At 46.5% G+C, this 19,047-nt stretch overlaps 1 protein-coding gene across 2 annotated transcripts in view; it reads right to left on the reverse strand.

Annotated features, from left to right (window-relative positions):
* lamc3 (laminin, gamma 3) overlaps positions 1–19,047 on the reverse strand; it is a 107,399-nt gene that overhangs the window by 54,107 nt on the left and 34,245 nt on the right. For both annotated transcript variants that reach the window (XR_013577742.1, XM_078550136.1), the window contains exons 3-9: positions 18,611–18,741; positions 8,384–8,550; positions 7,063–7,251; positions 6,110–6,227; positions 3,636–3,734; positions 1,310–1,446; positions 338–451 (exon numbers count right to left, since the gene is read on the reverse strand). Coding sequence is in view for 1 of the 2 variants with exons in the window: in XM_078550136.1 (XP_078406262.1) it covers positions 338–451; positions 1,310–1,446; positions 3,636–3,734; positions 6,110–6,227; positions 7,063–7,251; positions 8,384–8,550; positions 18,611–18,741 (955 nt within the window). In the remaining variant the exon portion in view is untranslated. The remainder of the gene's footprint in view (positions 1–337; positions 452–1,309; positions 1,447–3,635; positions 3,735–6,109; positions 6,228–7,062; positions 7,252–8,383; positions 8,551–18,610; positions 18,742–19,047) is intronic.

Consider the following 19,047-nt stretch of genomic DNA (forward strand, 5'->3'; position numbering starts at 1 on the left):
GCCAGAAGATACCATAAAGCAAATCTTACAAATGAAACTAGCACGAAAGAGAACAAGAGTTATTTGCTCCTCATTTCTATGACCTGGTTTCCCACTCTAAGGAGATTTACAATCTAGGGATGAACTTCCCTGGGCCACAGCAATTCATCTCTAACTGACCTGAAGATCTCCCATTGGAAGCACCTAAGAAACACTCTTAAAGGGACAGTACGTCACATAAGTACTCCGAACTCCCAGTGACACATGAACAAACACAACAGGAGACACGCTGTCTATTGGGCAGCGTGCTTTTAGTTGTTTTAAGCTAAAAGTCTTCATGCACATACTCGATATTTACCTGGAGCAATGAAGTATTCCAATTCCCCATTGTCTGGAAACAGACTGATCCGTTCCTTCTCCCAGGAAAGCGGGAATTCTCCAGAATGATTCTGTCCTCGCCAATCATCCGTATCTATGGAAACATCCAGACAGGGTTAACGGTCACTGTGTAGCCTAGCTGAACAAGGCTTTGATTTTATGAGTGACAGAATGGAAGACAAAGCATCGATGGTTATTTTAATGCAACTCCAGGGTAGGACATACTTTGCTGCCTGCAGATCATACAGGAGTCAGCACTGGCTTAGCGCTAGCTCAGTGGGTAGCGATCTCACCTCTCAGTCAGAAGATCATGGGTTCCATTCCCACTCTAGAGACTTGAATGCAAAACTGAGGCCAGAACACCTAGTGCAGGACTGAGGAAGCGCTGCACTGTCCGAGGGTGAGTGCTGAGGAAGCGCTGCGCTGTCCGAGGGTGAGTGCTGAGGAAGCGCTGCACTGTCTAAGGGGGAGTGCTGAGGAAGTGCTGCACTGTCCGAGGGTGAATACTGACGGAGTACTAAGGGAGCACTACACTGAGGTGAGTACTGAGGGAGCGCTGCACTGTCCAAGGGTCAGTGCTGAGGGAGTGGTACACTGTCCGAGGGTCAGCACTGAGGGAGTGCTGCACTGTCCAAGGATCAGCACTGAGGGAATGCCACAGTGTGGAAGAGGCAGTACAGAGGGAGTGCTGGACTGTCCGAGGGCCAGCACTGAGGGAATGCTACAATGTCTGAGGGTAACTACTGAGGGAGTGCTACAGTGTCCAAGGGGCAGAACTGAGGGAATGTCGGAGGGGGAGTACTGAGGGAATGCCACAGTGTCGGAGGGGCCACCCTTCTAAAGAAACTGAGGTCCCCAGAGGAGACAATGTTACCAGCTGAGCCACAACTGACGCTTAGTAACACCCCGAACGTTGTCAGTCTGTACTGCTGTGTAGAGGAGTGAAGGATACCTTGGTGAAAGGTTGACACTATGTGATGAACAGTGAACTGAGAGGCTGATGTGCAAGCTGCCGAGTGTCCATAACAGAAGCAACTGCTGCAGCCGTGAGGATTGAGAGCTTGTAGGTTGAAAGTTCCTGACTTGCACCTGATTGAAGAAAAAAAAAAATCATTGCAATTTAAGAAAAATTATCAAATGTACACCGATTTTCTCATTAGAACAGTCACCTCTGGGCAGACAAGAGCAGTATAAAGAATAAATAAAAGTGAATCATTGAAAACCAACAGGTTATTCACTGCTCAACAGCAAACATCAACTTCACAGCCTCTCCGCCCCATCAGTCTCCAGTGAAACAAAACCAAACAGGGCAATGTCCAGTAACATCACCAGTGGTTTTTTTTTATTCATCAACAGGATGTGGGCATCGCTGGCTGGGCCAGCATTTATTGCCCATCCCTCGTTACCCTTGAGAAGGTGGCGGTGAGCTGCCTTCTTGAGCCGCTGCAGTTAGTTTGTCCTGTCATGTCCATGTCAGGCTGGATGTTAGGTGTTTGGGGAGTGATTGATTTGTTGCTTATTGTGTTCACTGTAAAAGATTATAAACTTTTTCATATTCATTTATGGTTTGTGGGCATCAATGGCAATACCAGCATTTATCGCCCAGCACTAATTGCACTTGAGAAGGTGAGCCACCTTCTGGAACTGCTGCAGGTCAAAGGCTAGGAATCCTGCGGCGAGTAACTCACCTCCTGACTCCCCAAAGCCTGTCCACCCTCTACAAGGCACAAGTCAGGAGTGTGATGGAATACTCCCCACTTGCTTGGATGGGTGCAGCTCCCACAACACTCAAGAAGCTTGACACCACCCAGGACAAAGCAGCCCGTTTGATTAGCACTCCATCCACAAACATTCACTCCTTTCGCCACCGACGCACAGTGGCAGCTGTATACCATCTACAAGATACACTGCAGGAATTCATCAAGGCTCCTTAGGCAGCACCTTCCAAACCTACAACTGCTACCACCTAGAAGGACAAGGGCAGCAGATAAATTGGAATGCCACCACCTGGAAGTTCCCTCCAAGCCACATACCATCCTGACTTGGAAATATATCGGCTGTTCCTTCACTGTCACTGGGTCAAAATCATGGAACTCCCTCTCTAACAGCACTGTGGGTGTACCTACACCACAGGGACTGCAGTGGTTCAAGAAGGCAGCTCACCACCACCTTCTCAAGGGCAAGTAAGGATGGCAATAAATACTGGCCCAGCCAGCGAAGCCCACATTCCGAGGATGAATAAAAAAATAATTTGCTGCCCTTGTGCTTCTAGGTGGTAGAGGTCACAGGTTTGGAAGGTGCTGTCAAAAGAGCCTTGGTGAGTTGTGCAGGCGCATTTTGTTGATGGTACACACTGCTGCCACTGTGCATCAGAATGTTTGTAGATGGAGTGCCAATCATATGGCTGCTTTGTCCTGGATAGTGTCAAGCTTCTTGAGTGTTGTGGGAGCTGCACTTATCCAGGCAAGTGGAGAGTATTCCATCACACCCCTGACTTGTGTCTTGTAGGTACTGGACAGGTTTTGGGGGGGTCAGGAGGTGAGAATGTGATACACTAAAAAACAACAGCGGGGAACAAAATAGCATGTTCGGACTGGAATGGAAACTGTGTCTGAGGGACCGGTTGTAAGCCCTGCAACCCAGCACACATTACAGAAACACAGATAACTGACCTTCCTAAATATACAGAAATGGCTCAATGTTAGCTCATGAAACAAACTTGTACACAGTTCAACAACACATGTTCAACATGTATTCATTCGAAGGGACCTGTCCTCTGCAGCCAAAAGGAACATGTCCAGGCATTGTGCCTTTTCTTTAATTAAAAAAAAGCATTGGGGACAGTAGCCCCCGGTGCATTCTTCATGGAAACACCTCAGCCAATCAGAGTTGACTTGCCAACCAATCAGCACTGTCTTCTCATGCAGTACAAATTGTCGGCTGCTTTGAAATTTGGTATTCTTGCACCTGTCCTGATGAGTGCAAGACAAAAAGCTTCGACATGTCTCTTTCTTTCAGCAATACTCGAGTTCTGTACGACCAAACGATGAACAATTCAACGACGTGAAAGATCAGCTGTTCTTGTTAAATGGTGCAGAATAATCTGACAATAGGTGTGTCTTCCAGCCCTTTCAATATTTTATAGATCTCTGACATGCCTCCCCTCGGTCAATGCTGCTTGATAGTAAACAGACCAAGTTCCCTGCACTGAGCTGAGCAGCTCAGGTTCTTTCGACAAGGAAACATTCTGGACAAGTTTCACTGTCTCTCCCACTGACCTGTGGCACAGGGCTCCCTCCACGTTCTGTTTACAGGTGCACTCTCCACTGGCCGGATTGCAGTCACCGACAGTGCCTTCGGGCCGGCATACACACTTCCTGAAAAGAGACGGCTTTTACAGGATGCGATTTACAAGACTGATCACTTTACAGAGACTCCCACGCCAACCCCAAACCCTCCCATTAACCAAAGGGAGCAAATGGCTCTCACATCCAAAATATTCCCCCATCAAACTTCAAAATGGAACAAAACATGGAGCAAAGGGAAAAAGGGGGGCAGTGGGACTAATGTAATGGCCCTTTTAAAGAGCTGGCACAGGCACGGTGGGCCAAATGGCCTCCTTCTGCACAGGGAAAGGGGTGGAGGGGATGGTTGTGGAGGTGAAAGGCTGTCCCACTGATGGTGGGGGAGGGGAGATGACTGTAGGCTGTCCCACTGATGTTGGGGGAGGGGAGATGACTGTAGGCTGTCCCACTGATGGGGGAGAGGGAGGATGACTAAGTTGTACCATTGATGGTGGGGGAGGGAGTATGACTGTAGGTTGTACCATTGGTGGTGGGGGAGAGGGGTATGACTGTAGGTTGTACCATTGATGGTGGGGGAGGGAGTATGACTGTAGGTTGTACCATTGGTGGTGGGGGAGAGGGGTATGACTGTAGGTTGTACCATTGATGGTGGGGAGGGGGGTATGACTGTAGGTTGTACCATTGATGGTGGGGGAGGGGGAAACAACAGTGGTGCAGATGGAAAATGACAGTAAGGGCAGAGGAGACTGCCCTCTACTCTCTCCATTCCCTCAGCCGAGCCTAAGAAAAACTGGAGCAAGGGCCCATGAAGGGATTTGTAAATGAGGGCAAAGATCCAGACATCAATGGGTTGTGGAGTGGGGTGTTGGGACAGGGGAGCAGAGGGGCTGTAAACCTCAGGGTTCAACAAAGGGAGGCCATGACATAATAGTCCTGATTGGTGAGAATCACAATAGGGCCTCACAGACATAGAGGGACAGTAGCTTAGTGGTAATGTTACTAGGCTAGTAATCCAGAGGCCTGAACTAATCCACCAGAGACTTGAGTCCAACCATAGCTGCCAGTGCGAGTTGAAATTCAATTAATGAATTTGGAATAAAATGCTACTCTCATTAATAATGATCATCAAGCTACTGTTGAAAAATCCATAAGGTTTACGAGAGCCTTCAGGCAAGGAAAACTGCTGTCCTTACCTGGTCTGGTCTACATGTTTTTTTTCATTCATTTACAGGCTGTGGGCTTCGCTGGCTGGGCCAGCATTTATTGCCCATCCCTAGTTTCCCTTGAGAAGGTGGTGGTGAGCTGCCTTCTTGAACCGCTGCAGTCCCTGTGGTGTAGGTACACCCACAGTGCTGTTAGGGAGGATTTTGGCCCAGATCCACAGCAACATCGTTGTCTTTTAACTGTCCTCTGAATGGCCGAGCAAACCACTCAGTTGTATCAAACCTCAACAGGAGAAAGCACTGTGGGTGTACCTACATCACATTGAATCCAATGGTTCAAGAAGGCAGGACTCTACCATCTTCCCAAGAGGCAATTAGGGACAGACATCAAATGTTGGCCTAGCCAGTGGCATTCACATCCCCAAGAATGAAAAAAAGCACACCCCCAGCAGGTGAGGGAGGCCAATGTCAATCTATGTGCAAGTTAGAACACAGTGGGACTTGGCTCTGCAAAAGGACACACACTCACAAGGAGAGTGACAAACCTGTGATTAGAATGCAGTTAATCTATAAACTGTTCCATACAATGGGGATTAGTCAGGTACAGTCCCAAATTAAACAGGCCCTGGGGATCTACACATGCTGAGCATATGATAACTTTTATAAACAGAGGCACAAAGTACAAAAGCAAGGAAGTTATGCTAAACCCCCAGCTGGAGTATTTGTCCAATTCTGGGCACCACACTTTAGAAAGGATGTCAAGGGCCTTGGAGAGGGTGTGGAGGAGATTTACAAAATAGCACCAGCGATGGAGGACATCAGTTCACATGGAGAAGCTGGGATTGTTCTCCTTACAGCAGAGAAGGTTGGGGGAGGGGAAAGATTTAATCGAGGCATTCAAAATTATGAGGGGCTTTGTTTGGATAAAATAAGGGGACGTGTTTCCAGTGGCAGGAGGGTTAGTAATCAGAAATTTAAGATAATCACCCAGAGAGTGAGATGAGGAGAATTTTCTTTTTAATTCAGTGAGTTGTTGTGATCTGAAATGTGCTGCCTGAAAGGGCGGTAGAAGCAGATTCAATAGGAACGTTCAAAATGGAATTGGATAAATACTTGAAAAGGAAAAAATATTGCAGGACTATGGAAAAGCGCAGGGGGGAGGTGGGATTAATTGAATAGCTCTTTCAAAGGGCTGGCACAGACATGATGAGCCGAGTGGCCTCCTTATGCGCTGTATGAATTCCGTGCTCATACCCTGTCCCTCCCTAACACAACGTCTGTTACCTGCAGCCTCCCTCTGAGAGTGAGTGATGTCCCCTCTGGCACTGGTCACATTTCTTTCCCGTGACAGTTGCTTTGCAGACGCAGTCTCCATCCTGGTCACACTGCAAACTCAGTGACCCTGTGGGTTACAACGAACACACATGTCGGTTCGGAGGCCACCTTATACACACCACAAATCTGCCTCAGCCCCGGAAAATCTTCACCCTGGCTGCTTGGACAGATAAACTCTCAGGATGGATTGCTCTTCCATTGCACAGGTGGAGGCCGCATGGGATCTACAACGTGTGGACAATCCCCTCCCCCAGGTCACCACCAAGACATCATAGTGAAAATTATATTCCCTAAACTGCACGGCAGAGAAACAGGCCATTGGCCCAACTGATCGATGCTCAACACAAACCTCCCCCAACCCTCTTCATCTCACCCCATCGACATTTCCTTCTATTCCTTTCTCCCTCGTGTGTTTATCCAGTTTCCCCTGTATTTATACTATTCACCTCAACCACTTCCTGTGGTAGCGAGTTCCGCATTCTCACCAATCTCTGGGTGAAGAAGTTTCTCCTGAATTCCCGATTGGACTTATTGGTGGCTATTGCATATTTAAGACCTTGAGTTTTGGACTGCTTGCCATCTTCTCCACATCGACCCAACCAAACTTCTTCATAATATTAAAAGCTTCTATCAAGTCACTCCTCATCCTTCACTTAAAGACCCCCAGCCCTGTCACAACACCAAGCTTTGAATCCTGATAACTGGATGTATAACACCCCTGCCAGTGCCCAGAATTCAAAACTGCAATTTCAACATCCCCATTTTGAGTCTGAAATCTCTCACTGCCTCTTCTGCCTCAGTGACTCACACACAATTCCAAGCTCCCCCTCCCTCTGTCACTGAGCTACCCCGTGTCCCCCAATCCCACACCCCCCACATACAAAGACATCTTTGTCACTCACCCATGATGCTACAGTTGCAAGGTTGGCAGGCCTCCACAGCATTGCTTCTATAAAAGTGCTCCTTGCATGCCTCACAATGGGATCCTGCTGTGTTATCCCTGCAGTTCAGGCACTGGCCTCCGTGCCCAGTCCTACGGTACAGGTCCATGTTAAAGGAACATTGTTCCGATCTCCCACTGCAGTTGCAGGCTAGGGCAAGGCAATGTTAATGAATCATTAGAGCTCATTTCATCACCAATAGTCGTTAATCCTGACTCTCCGTTTGCCAGATAAAATTGTCCGAGTGTCCACCTCACACATGTAGCAGAGTAGAACTCCCTCCTGCCTCTCAGCTTGGGTTACCAACCCTCCAGCTGAGAGTGCCCAGGGTGCTGCTTTGAGTGACTGTGGCATTTTTACTTTCATTTCTGTTGTTGATTAATTATAAAAATATTAAAGTTAGGAAAGCGGCTGTTCCAAACGACAGTCAGGGAAACTCCAATCAGCTTTCAGGTTGGTGTGGGGAGGAGGAGCCAATCAGGCAACCAATGGCTGCAGTGAAGGGACAGGGCGGTTAATGGGAAATCATGTGATCTAGCTCCAGGAATATGTCCCACCAGAGTTGGCAACACCTTACTCTCAGCTCGTGTGAATTTACTGAGGCTTTTTGTAGGCCTGAAAGATGGAATTTCAGGAGTGCAGCTCTTCCCCCTGTCTTTTGAAGGGGCTGGGTGGGGGTGCAGTGGCAGTGAGGGGGTGGGGGGGCCCTATACTGGAATTTAACCATTTAATTGGATAAGGTGAATGGTTCCAACAGGTTTTCTTTGTGGCACCTTCCAAACGCACGAGCGTTCCCATCTAAAAGGACAAGGGCAGCAGACACATGGGAACACCACCACCTGGAAGTTCCCCTCCAAGCCACTCACCATCCTGACTTGGAACCATATCACCGTTCCTTCACTGTCACTGGGTCAAATTCCAAGAACTCACTCCTGAACAACGCTGTGGGTGTGCCTACACCGCACGGGCTGCAGTGGTTCGTGGCTCACCACCACCTTCTCAAGGACAATTAGGGATATGGACAATAAATGCCAGTCACACACACATCCCATGAATTTTTTTAATATATAAAATTAACTTGTCTTGAGTTCTCTGGAGTTTAGGTGTTTGAAGGGAAGTCTGATCAAGTCGTTTAAAACGATTGAGTGATTTGAAAAGAGTCTATACAGAGAAATTATTTCATGCAGTGGGAGTCAAGAACAAGAGAACAAATATCCTGTCACTTACTCACAGGACTGTGGCCTGATGGTCGTTACAAACAAGACGAATGTGAGAGACTTACAGAGACACTCATTCGCTGCCTGTGAGGATCCACGTGCCCAGGGTCTGTCATGGAAAAATGGTCGACACTTCTCGCAGTCCACGCCAGTCGTGTTGTGCTGACAGTCACACACCAATCTGCCCTGGTCATTGGTCACACACTTGCTGGCATGGCCATTACATTTACACCTGAAAGCACAACCCAGGGAAAATAAGAGCTTGCATTTATATAGCGCCTTTCACCACCTCAGGATGTCCCAAAGCATTTACAGCCAATGAAGTACTTTGTTTGAACTGTAATCACTGGTTAAATGGAGGAAGCTTAGCAGCTAGTTTGCACACAGCAAGATCCCAGAATGTGATAATGACCAGATAATCTATCATAGTGATGTTGGTTGAGGCATAAATATTGGCCAGGACACCGGTGGGAATTCCCCTGCTCTTCTTCAGATCGCTGCCCTGGGGCCTTTCACATCCACCTGTGATGGGAGTCCAGGCCTCAGTCTAACATCTCATCTGAAAAGCAGCGCAGCATTCCCTCAGTGCTGCTTTGGGAGCATCCGTCTGGATTATGGGCTCAAGTCTCTGGAGTGGGTCTTGAACCCACAACCAACAACAACTTATATTGTGGCACCTTCCAAGCCCACGACCTCTATCATCTAGAAGGATAAGGGCTGCGGACACATGGACACATTACCTTAACAAAATAAAAATTCCCAAGGCTCTTCACCGGAGTGTTATAAAACAAAATTTGACACGGAGCCACATAAGGAGATAGAAGGTCAGATGACCAAAAGCTTGTGAGAGGTAGGTTTTTAGGAGTGTTTAAAGTAGGAATGCGATGTAGAAAGGTAGAGAGGTTTAGGGAGGGAATTCCAGAGCATTGGGACCAAGCAACTGAAGACGTGACTGCCAATGGTGGAGCAATGAAAAGCTTCTGACTCCGGGACAAGAGCGCTACCAACTGAGCCATGACTGACAACTGTTTACCGGTCTCCTCTCCTCTTGGCAATAACAAGAGAGACCCCATTTGTGACCCATGGAAAATAAAGTTGTACTAAGGGGAGAACTGGTGGCACAGGAGAGAAAAGGGATGCGACGAGATCTCAAAACGACAAACAGATTTACAACTTCCCTTCACTGAGCGCGGAGAGCTTCTCTCCTCAATACTGGAATCGCTAGGGTTCAGTCCACTGGCCGGAAGCCCACTCACCTGGTTGTCTATGAAGAACTGTCACTGCAATTACTTTGTCCCAATTCCTAGCCTCAGTGCAGATCTACAGGGATACCACTCAACACTCCCAAGCCAAGTGGACCAGAAGGTGACTGGTGTCCCCTCGCCCCACACTTTGTGTGGAAAAACTCTTTTGGAACTTGCACAATTATTAACTGCTAAAAACGAGCGTTAGCTATTAGCAAGAGATGTCACCTCAGGTAACCAAGTCCATCAGTTGGAATCTCATGCCCAGAAAGGGATCACCCACATGACCAACATTTTGCTGCTGATCAATTCCAATGTTTCATTAAAAGGCGATTACAGTCGTTTCAAAACTAAATGGTCATTAAAATCCTTTCTTAAGTCTTAAAAGGTTTGTTAAGAATAAAATCTACACAAATTTACTTAAAGCTCAAGGAAGCTGAAAGGATTCTAATCTCATGTTGTCACCCTGATAGCCGGGAGACTCCCTATAGCCATTCGGCTCTTTAGAAGTTTTGCAGTGCGGGAAAGTTCTAGAAGATCCACGGACCAGACTGTAACGTCCTCAAGGACTTTGGCACCAGCATTTTCTAATTGTCGGAAAACTAGGGACTATGAAAGAGTAGAGAGATTTTGGGATCCAAGAACAGAAATCACAAAAAACTAGAGGACACTAGCAATTACTCACAAAGAGGAGAATGGAAATCTGGAACTCTCTCCCACCATAAAGCCATTGAGGCCAGGGCTCAATTCAAACTTTCAAAACTGAGATTGGTTTTTGGGAAAGGGTATAATGTTTTTATTGGGGAAGGATATAAAGGGTTACAGAATCAAGGCGGGCAAGTGGAGTTAAAATACAGATCAGTCAGGATCTAATCGAATGGCAGGACAGGCTGGAAGGGATGAATGGCCTCCTCCTGATCCTAATAGTCTATCTTCCTATTCCCTTAATCGCTATAATTTCACGTATAGCCTCCGCTATCCTACCCAACCATCCACCCCCACCCTCCCTCATGAAGAGGCATCAAATGCAACAGCATTTTCAATCCCCAAATCTCTCAGGAGACAACACTGAAGGTAAAATGTGCACCATAATAGGACATAGACTTTCCAAGAACACACAGAGAGAAAGAGAAAGAGAGCGCAAGCGATGGAACAAAATGAGAGGAGATTGGTTCCAGCTGTCGTGTATGGAAATCATTTCAATCTCAAATTCAGAATTCTAAGAACCAGATGTTTAACAGCTGTCCAAGAGTCGAGAGGATGCTTCTGACATGAGAGAGGAACATTTTGCTGTTAAGAAGTACCAGAAGCAGTACTCTTAGATCAATATTAGGATAATTTAACCTTTCTTTTTTATAAAGAAAGATTCGCATTTATACAGCGCCTTTCACAATTTCGGGATGTCCCAAAGTGCTTTGCCATGAAATACTTTTGAAGCGCTGTCGCTGTCCCTGTTCTAACACATGTACACAGCAAGATCCCACAAACAGCAATGTGATAATGACCAGTTAATTTGTTTCAGCGATGTTGGTTGAGGGATAAATATTGGCCAAAGACACAGGGAGAACTCCCCTGCTCTTCTTCAAAACAGCAGCATGGGATTTTGTATGTCTAATTGAGAAGGCAGACGGGGTCTCAGTTTAACTTTTCATCTCAAAGTCAGCATCTCCTAACAGTGTAGCAGTCCCTCAGTACTGCACTGGAGAGTCAGCCTTGATTTTTGTGCTCAAGCCCAAGAGTGGGACTTGAACACTCGGCCTCCTGACAAAGATGAGAGTGCTACCAACTGGCACCTCAGTGGACAACAAAAAAAAATAAAAAGACAGACATCATGCGAGAGTGGTTAGGCCCATTAACCCCATGTCGCCTGTAGTCGCGATTTATTCCCATGGCAACTGTGTAAACAAAGATGAGAAGATTTCCCTTGGTTGGTGAACTCAGGAAAACATTCACAGGGGGAAAGTGTTTACTGTTGCACTTCGGTATTGGCCACAGGGGAATTGGCCCTCAGGCCAGATGTAGCAGTTGGGATTGTAAACATTGCTGGGATAAAAAACCCGTGTACGGGGCCGGGATTCTTGATGGGAAGACGTCGGGACATTGGGAGCGTTAGATTTCCTACATTTTGTATCAAAGGGTGTGTTTAATGAGGTGAGGGTCAAGGATCAAAGGGACCCAGGATCGGAGAATTAGCTATAGGGGGCTGGGCTCCGGATGGCTGGTGCCTCACTGACATTCCCTATGATCAGCGTGAATGGGTACAGATCCTGTGGTAAATACTTCAATGGAGAACAGGAATTCATCTGGAAACCAACATTTTCATTCTCTCTCCTGATCTGCTAGTTCTGAATATTCCACTGGTGGGTGGGAGAAGACCCACATCATAGACATCACTGGACAATATCAACATCGCTCTTCATCCTATCCCCCAATAGGAGGTGAACTTATGGCGAGGGTGGGCAAAGGCCAAAGCAAAGAGGAAGATCATTCATAAGTGAGCACCTACCAACAACCTACAAACCCCACTCCCTCCTTTCCTCTACCCACCCACCCTACTCTGCAGTTTGAGGCCCTAATACAGAAGCAGAGGGTTTACAAAGTGCCTTCGCTGATCCATCCCCAGGAACTTCATGTGAGACAGGTTATTGAGACACTGGTTTTTATTTATTCTTTCATGGGGTGTGGGCCTCACTGGCAAGGCCAGCATTTGTTGCTCATCCCCAATTGCCCTTGAGCCCTAGGCCATTACAGAGATCAGTTAAGAGTCAACCACATTGTTGTGGATCTGGAGCCACATGTAGGCCAGACTGGGTAAGGATGGCAGATTTCCTCCCCTAAAGGGCATTAGTGACCCAGATGGGTTTTTCCTAACAATCAGTGATAGTTTATGGTCACCATTACTGAGACCAGTTTTATATTCCACTTCTTATTAATTGAATTTAAATTCCATCAGCTGCCATGATGGGATATGAACCCATGACCCCAGAGCATTAACCCAAGTCTCTGGATCATAGACATCCAGTGACATTACCACTACATCACCATCTCCCCTAAGCCTGCTGGGCCTTCTACAACATGGGCACATTGTGGTATGTGGGCACTCTGCAAAGGGGCTTCCATGTGGCAGAATTGCCAACTTTCCTTCCACTTCAAGCTTGGAAACAGATGAAGAACAAGATGCATATTCCCGACAGCGAAGTGGGGCCTTTAGGTAGGATGTCAACAGGTTGATATCGACAACACGGCAATGAGCTTATTAACCTGCAGCCCCATCACTCGATTACTGTGAGGCCTTAAAAGGGATTCAAAATGTTTTGTTTGTGTCAGTGCCTGCAGTCAACGGAGCTTTAAAGGATGTTTGTGACGGTGGCTTGGGTCACATGGCTGCTTTGATGTGGTCAAAATGATCTGTACTGAGAGAAAGAAAGAAAGAGGGAGAGAGAGAGAACAGAGGAAGTGAAGGAGAGAGAGAGGAAAAAATAGTGAAAGAGAGAAGGAAATAATGAGAGACAAAGGGAGACAGACACTGCAAAAGAGAGTGACAGAAAAAAGAGAGACAGAGAAGGACACAGTCAGATAGCAAGAGAGAGATAGAAATAGAGATCAGGGAGGGAAATGCAAAGAAAGACAGGGACACAGTGATAGAGAAATAGAGAGAGGGACAGAGATTGAGAAAGACAGCAAAAGTGAGCCCAAGATGCAGGAAAAAAGAGATTGACTCACTGTTGTTATGGCACAGAAGGAGGCCATTTGGGCCATTTGACTGATAGATAAGATAGAGAGAGATAGACCTGTCTTTATATAGCACTTTCACAACCACTGCATGTCTTAAAACTCTTTACAGTCAATTACTTTTTGAAGTTCTGTTGTAATAAAGGACACACAGAGGCCAGCAAGACCTGGACAATATCCAGGCTTGGGCTGACAAGTAGCAAGTAACATTCATGCCACACAAATGCGAGGCAATGACCATCTCCAGAAAGAGAATCTAACCATCGCCCCTTGATGTTCAATGGCATTACAATCACTGAATCTCCCACTACAAGATGCATGGCAGGGACTCACCAAGTCTCCTTGGACAGCACCTTCCATAAGACCATAAGACAAAGGAGCAGAAATTAGGCCATTCGGCCCATCGAGTCTGCTCCACCATTCAATCATGGCTGATAAGTTTCTCAACTCCATTCTCCCACCTTCTCCCCGTAACCTTTGATCCCCTTACCAATCAAGAACCTATCTATCTCGGTCTTAAATACACTCAATGACCTGGCCTCCACAGCCTTCTGTGGCAATAAATTCCATAGATTCACCACCCTCTGGCTAAAGAGGTTTATCCTCATCTCTGTTCTAAAAGGTCTTCCCTTTACTCTGAGGCTGTGCCCTCGGGTCCTAGTCTCTCCTACTAATGGAAACATCTTCCCCATGTCCACTCTATCCAGGCCTTTCAGTATTCTGTAAGTTTCAATCAGATACCCCCTCATCCTTCTAAACTCCATCGAGTATAGACCCAGAGCCCTCAAACGTTCCTCATATGTTAAGCCTTTCATTCCTGGGATCGTTCTTATGAACCTCCTCTGGACCCTCTCCAGGGCCAGAACATCCTTCCTGAGATACGGGGCCCAAAATTACTCACAATATTCTAAATGTGGTCTGACCAGAGCCTTATAAAGCCTCAGCAGCACATTCGTGCTTTTATATTCTAGTCCTCTCGAAATAAATACCAACATTGCATTTGCCTTCCTAACTACCGACTCAACCTGCAAGTTAACCCATCTTTATTAGGATGTATATCCTTGGATATTTAGCTCCCAGTCCTGATCCCCTTGCAGCCATGTCTCCGTGATGCCCACCACATCATACCTGCCAATTTCAATCTGCGCCACAAGCTCATTTACTTTATTTCGTATACTGCGTACATTCAGATACAACACCTTCAGTCCTGTATTTCCCGTCCCCTTTCTCATTGTCATCCCTTTATCTGATGTGCTTGAAGTTAGATTCCTAGCCCTTTCCAAACACTCTGTCCTATTTTGTGTTCTGGGGACTTTAATAGCCTCTCCTGGGCTCTCCTTTCTTTTCAGTTCTTTCATAATTTTCCATGAAGTTGGATCTATCTCCCCACACGTTAACCTGCTGTTTTGTTTCCCATTAGTCATACTTCTTGGAGTTTTACCCTTCCCTCCCCCCGCCCGACTTTCTAGTTTAAAGTCTTGTTGACCACCCTATTTACCCTTTTCACTAGAACATTGGTCCCAGATCAGTTCAGGTGGAGACCATCCCAATGGTACAGATCCCTCCTGTTCCAATACTGATGCCAGTGCCCCACGAAATGGAACCCCTCTTTCCCGCACCACTCCTTTAGCCACGTGTTTACTTCCCTTATTCTCGCGTCCCTATGCCAATTTGCACGTGGCTCGGGTAGTAATCCGGAGATTATAACCCTTGAGGACTTGTTCTTTAATTTAGTTCCTAGTTCCTGATAATCCCCAAACAGGTCCTCTTTCCTAGTCTTACCTATGTTATTTGTCCCGACGTGGACCACAACAACTGGATCCTCCCCCTCCCTCTCCAATATCCTTTCAAGCAGGTCAGAGATGTCCCTCACCCTGGCACTGAGCAGGCAACATACCATGCGGGACTCTTGATCCTGCTTACAAAGGAAGCTATCAATTCCCCCAATTATAGAATTCCCTACAACTACCACTTGTCTTTTTGCTCCCCCATCTTGAATGGCCTCCTGTGCCACGGTGCCGTGGTCAGCTGGCTCATCCTCCCTACAGCCCTGTTCCTCATCCACACAGGGAGCAAGTACCTCGTACCTGTTGGACAAGGTCAAGAGCTGAGGCTCCTCTGTTCCTGAACACAGGATCCCTCTACCTGCCTCACTTGCAGTCACACCCTGCTGACCCTGACCACTGACCGAACTGGAGGTACTTAATCTACCGGGTGTGACCGCCTCCTGAAACAAAGCGTCCAGGTAACTCTCACCCTCCCGGATGTGCCGCAGCGTCTGGAGCTTGGACTCCAGCTCATCAATTCTGAGCCGGAGTTCCTCCAGCAACCAACACTTGCTGCAGATGTGGTCACTGCAGCTTGCAATGGGATCTGCCATCTCCCACATCATACAGCTACAGGACATCACCTGCCCAGCCAACTCAACTTAGATAATTAATTTATTAATTAGCTTTGCAGTGTTTTTTTTTCAAATTTGTTGCAGATTTCCTAACAACCAATCAGGTCACAGCTTTCCTGTGATGTCACTTTTTCAGTTTTGGCTTCAGTTACTCTGTGCCACGAGGTCACCGCTCCAGTGCTCTTCCCTCCGAGTCTGCTCCCTGGAGACAAGGCCGCGAATCCCCAAGGTAAGCTAGATTTATACTCACCGCTCCGATGCTCCTCCCTCTGAGTCTGCTCCCAGGATTTACTCACCAATCAGCTGCTTTTTCTTTAAAATCCATTTTCAGAAGTGTGTCCCTCGCAGGTCTGGTGCACTCCTGAAGGCACTGCCTCTTCCTCGCTCTCTTTTTTTTTTAGGTTTGAGGAGGAGGGAGGGATGGAAACACTACAGCAATGTAATGTTTGGGGCTATTCCGTTCTTTGACAGTGGGTCCTCCTCAATTCCCTCCTGAGTCGCGGTGTCTGCGGTGACTTCTCCCAGAATGCTTCAGTCACTTCTCACCAGCACCCTCTGTTTGATGCTCTTCCTCCTGTTGAGTGCAAGAGTCCTTCTCCTCAATTCCCTCCTGAGTCCAACAACTGCTATCACCCAGAGGGACAAGGGCAGCATATGCTAGGGAACGCCACCGCCTGGAAGTTCCCCTCCAATCCACACAGCATTCTGACTTGGAAATATATCGCCGTTCCTTCACTGTCGCTGGGTCAAAATCCTGGAACTCCCTCCCTAACAGCGCTGTGGGTGTACCCACACCACATGAACTGCAGCGGTTCAAGAAGGCAGCTCACCACCACCTTCTCAAGTGCAAGTAGGGATGGGCAATAAATGCTGGCCCAGCCAACGATGCCTACATCCCATGAGTGAATAATAAAAAAAAGCCCACAAACAGCAATGGGATAATGCCCCAATAATCTGTAGGGGTAAATATGGGGTTAATTGCCCTGTTCTTCTTCAAAGTAGTACCACAGGATCTTGTACATCTACCTGAGCAGGCAGACGGGGCCTTAGTTTAATGTTGTATCCGAAAGACAGCACTTCCAACAGCTCAACACTCCCTCGTTACTGCGCCAGAGTGTCAACCTTGACATATGTGAGATGAGTGACATGAGTCATGAGACATGACGTGAGACTTCAACCTGGAACTTTGTGACTCAGAGGTGAGAAGAGAGACCGAGAGAGAGTGAGCATGAAAGCGAGCGAGTGAGCAAGCGAGTGAAAGGAGACCAAGTGCCCACCCAGCCACCGGTAGGTGCTGTTTCCATAGGATTACATAGGCTATATGGCACAGAAAGAGGCCATTCAGCCCAACCAGTCCATTCTGCTCCATTCACACCTCCTCCCATCTTTCTTCATTTCACCCTATCAGCATATTGTTTGATTCCTTTCATCCTCATGTGCTTATTGAGCTTCCCCTTATTTGTATCTATACTATTCAGCTCAAATACTTCTTATGATGCCAGTCCCACATTCTCACTACTCTCTGGGTACAGAGCTTTCTCCTGAATTCCCAATTGGATTTATTAGTGATATTTATGGCCACTAGTTTTGGTCTCCCTCCTCCCTCATAAGTAGAAACATCTTCTCCATGTCTACCCTGTCAAACCCTTTCATAATCTTAATGACCTCTATCAGGTCACCCCTCAGCTTTCTCTTTTCTAGAGGAAAGAGTCTGTTCAGTCTTTCCCAATAGTTACAACCTCTCAGTTCTGGTATCATTCCAGTGAATTTATGACAGTAATGTTAGTGTCCATTTCTATGAGTGAATTCATTGAGCATCATTCACACTGAAGGTGGAAAGGAGGCTCGGATTAGATCATTCAGCAGATCTAAAGATCAGGTAAAACCATTTGTCTTTAGTTGTCTGGGCCCTAACCTCTGGAATTTCCTCCCTAAAAGCTTTCCAACTCTCCTTCCTCCTTTAAGTCGCTGTCATGAAGCTATTACTGTATATAATATTATTGGAAAAGATTTTTTCTTTTAAAATAGAGGTTTAGTCTGTGGGTGTGTCTAAATTGGATTAAAACCAGCTAGTCTGGGTGCTCTGATGTGTACTAGTTTTGATATGTAAGAGAGATAGGGTATATTTGCATTTTTTGAATAGAACATTCAAGAAGTGGGGTGAAAACTGACACCTTTCTAGCAGCTACCAAGCAATATGCTTATATTACTAATAAAATTGGTACTATGAAAGGGGTTAGAGAGGATTAGTTCAGAGGTTGGTGATACAATGAGGGTTTACATTTAATGGTCAGTGGTAGGTATAACTTGAGCAGTTTTCGGGTGTGCAAAGCAGAGGCAATGTAAGATCAAAGCAGCTGTAAGCCTCCAACTATCTCCGCAGGAACCAAAGTGAATAGAACCTCATTTTGAATTCGTAAGGTGAAAATGCTTTGTCTGGTGTTCGGTTAAGTCTATGGGCTACTGTTGCCATTAATGGAGATTAGTTTGGGAATTTGTTAAAAGTTATGATAGTAGTAATTTGTAGCCATCTGTATGTATATTTTAACCTGTGTAAATTAATAAAATGTTTCATTTAGTTTAATATAAAACCTCGACAACTGGTGGTCTGATTCCTGAATTTAGAGCTGCATCTCAAACATGCCACTTAAAATTATAGGTTATGACAGTTGTTTAAAGTTTCCCTCTGGGATTTTTAAATAACTCAGCTGCACCAACTGCATCGATCATAGCAACGCCCCTTAAAAACTACCTCTCTGACCAAGCTTTCGGTCACCTGTCATAATATCTCCTTAGTGTCAAATTTTGTTTGATAATCACTCCTGTGAAATGTCTTGGGATCTTTTACGATGTTAAAGGAGCTATATAAATGCAAGTTGTTGTTATGGATGAACCCAGGTGACAATGATAATTACCTGCCGCCCACAGATAGGTCAGAGATGGCGTAATAATAGGAGCGCAGTACGCGGTGGTCCTTGAAGATATCGTCTCCAAAGGTGTTCAATCTCGTTAAGGAAATCAGCAGATCAGTGGCCGTCACCCAGTCCTTAACAGAACAAATACATAATATTAGAGCAAGGGAAGGAGAGAGAGAGTGAGAGAGAGAGAGGGGAGAAAGAGAGGGAGGGAGGGAAGCGGAGAGAGAGAGAAAGAAGGAAGGGGGAAGGAGTGAGGGAGGGTAGAAGGGGAGAGAGAGGGTGGGAAAGGGAGAGAGAGAGCGAGAGTGGAGAGAGGGAGTGAGGGAGCAAGAAAGGGTGGAAGGGGAGAGAGAGTGAGGGAAGGGGAGAGGGAAAGAGCAAGAGATAAAGAGTGAGGGGGCAAATAAAGGAAGGGAGGGGAGACAGGGGAGAAA

This window comes from Cetorhinus maximus, chromosome 10 (assembly GCF_964194155.1).
Source record: "Cetorhinus maximus chromosome 10, sCetMax3.hap1.1, whole genome shotgun sequence".
NCBI lineage: Eukaryota > Metazoa > Chordata > Chondrichthyes > Lamniformes > Cetorhinidae > Cetorhinus > Cetorhinus maximus.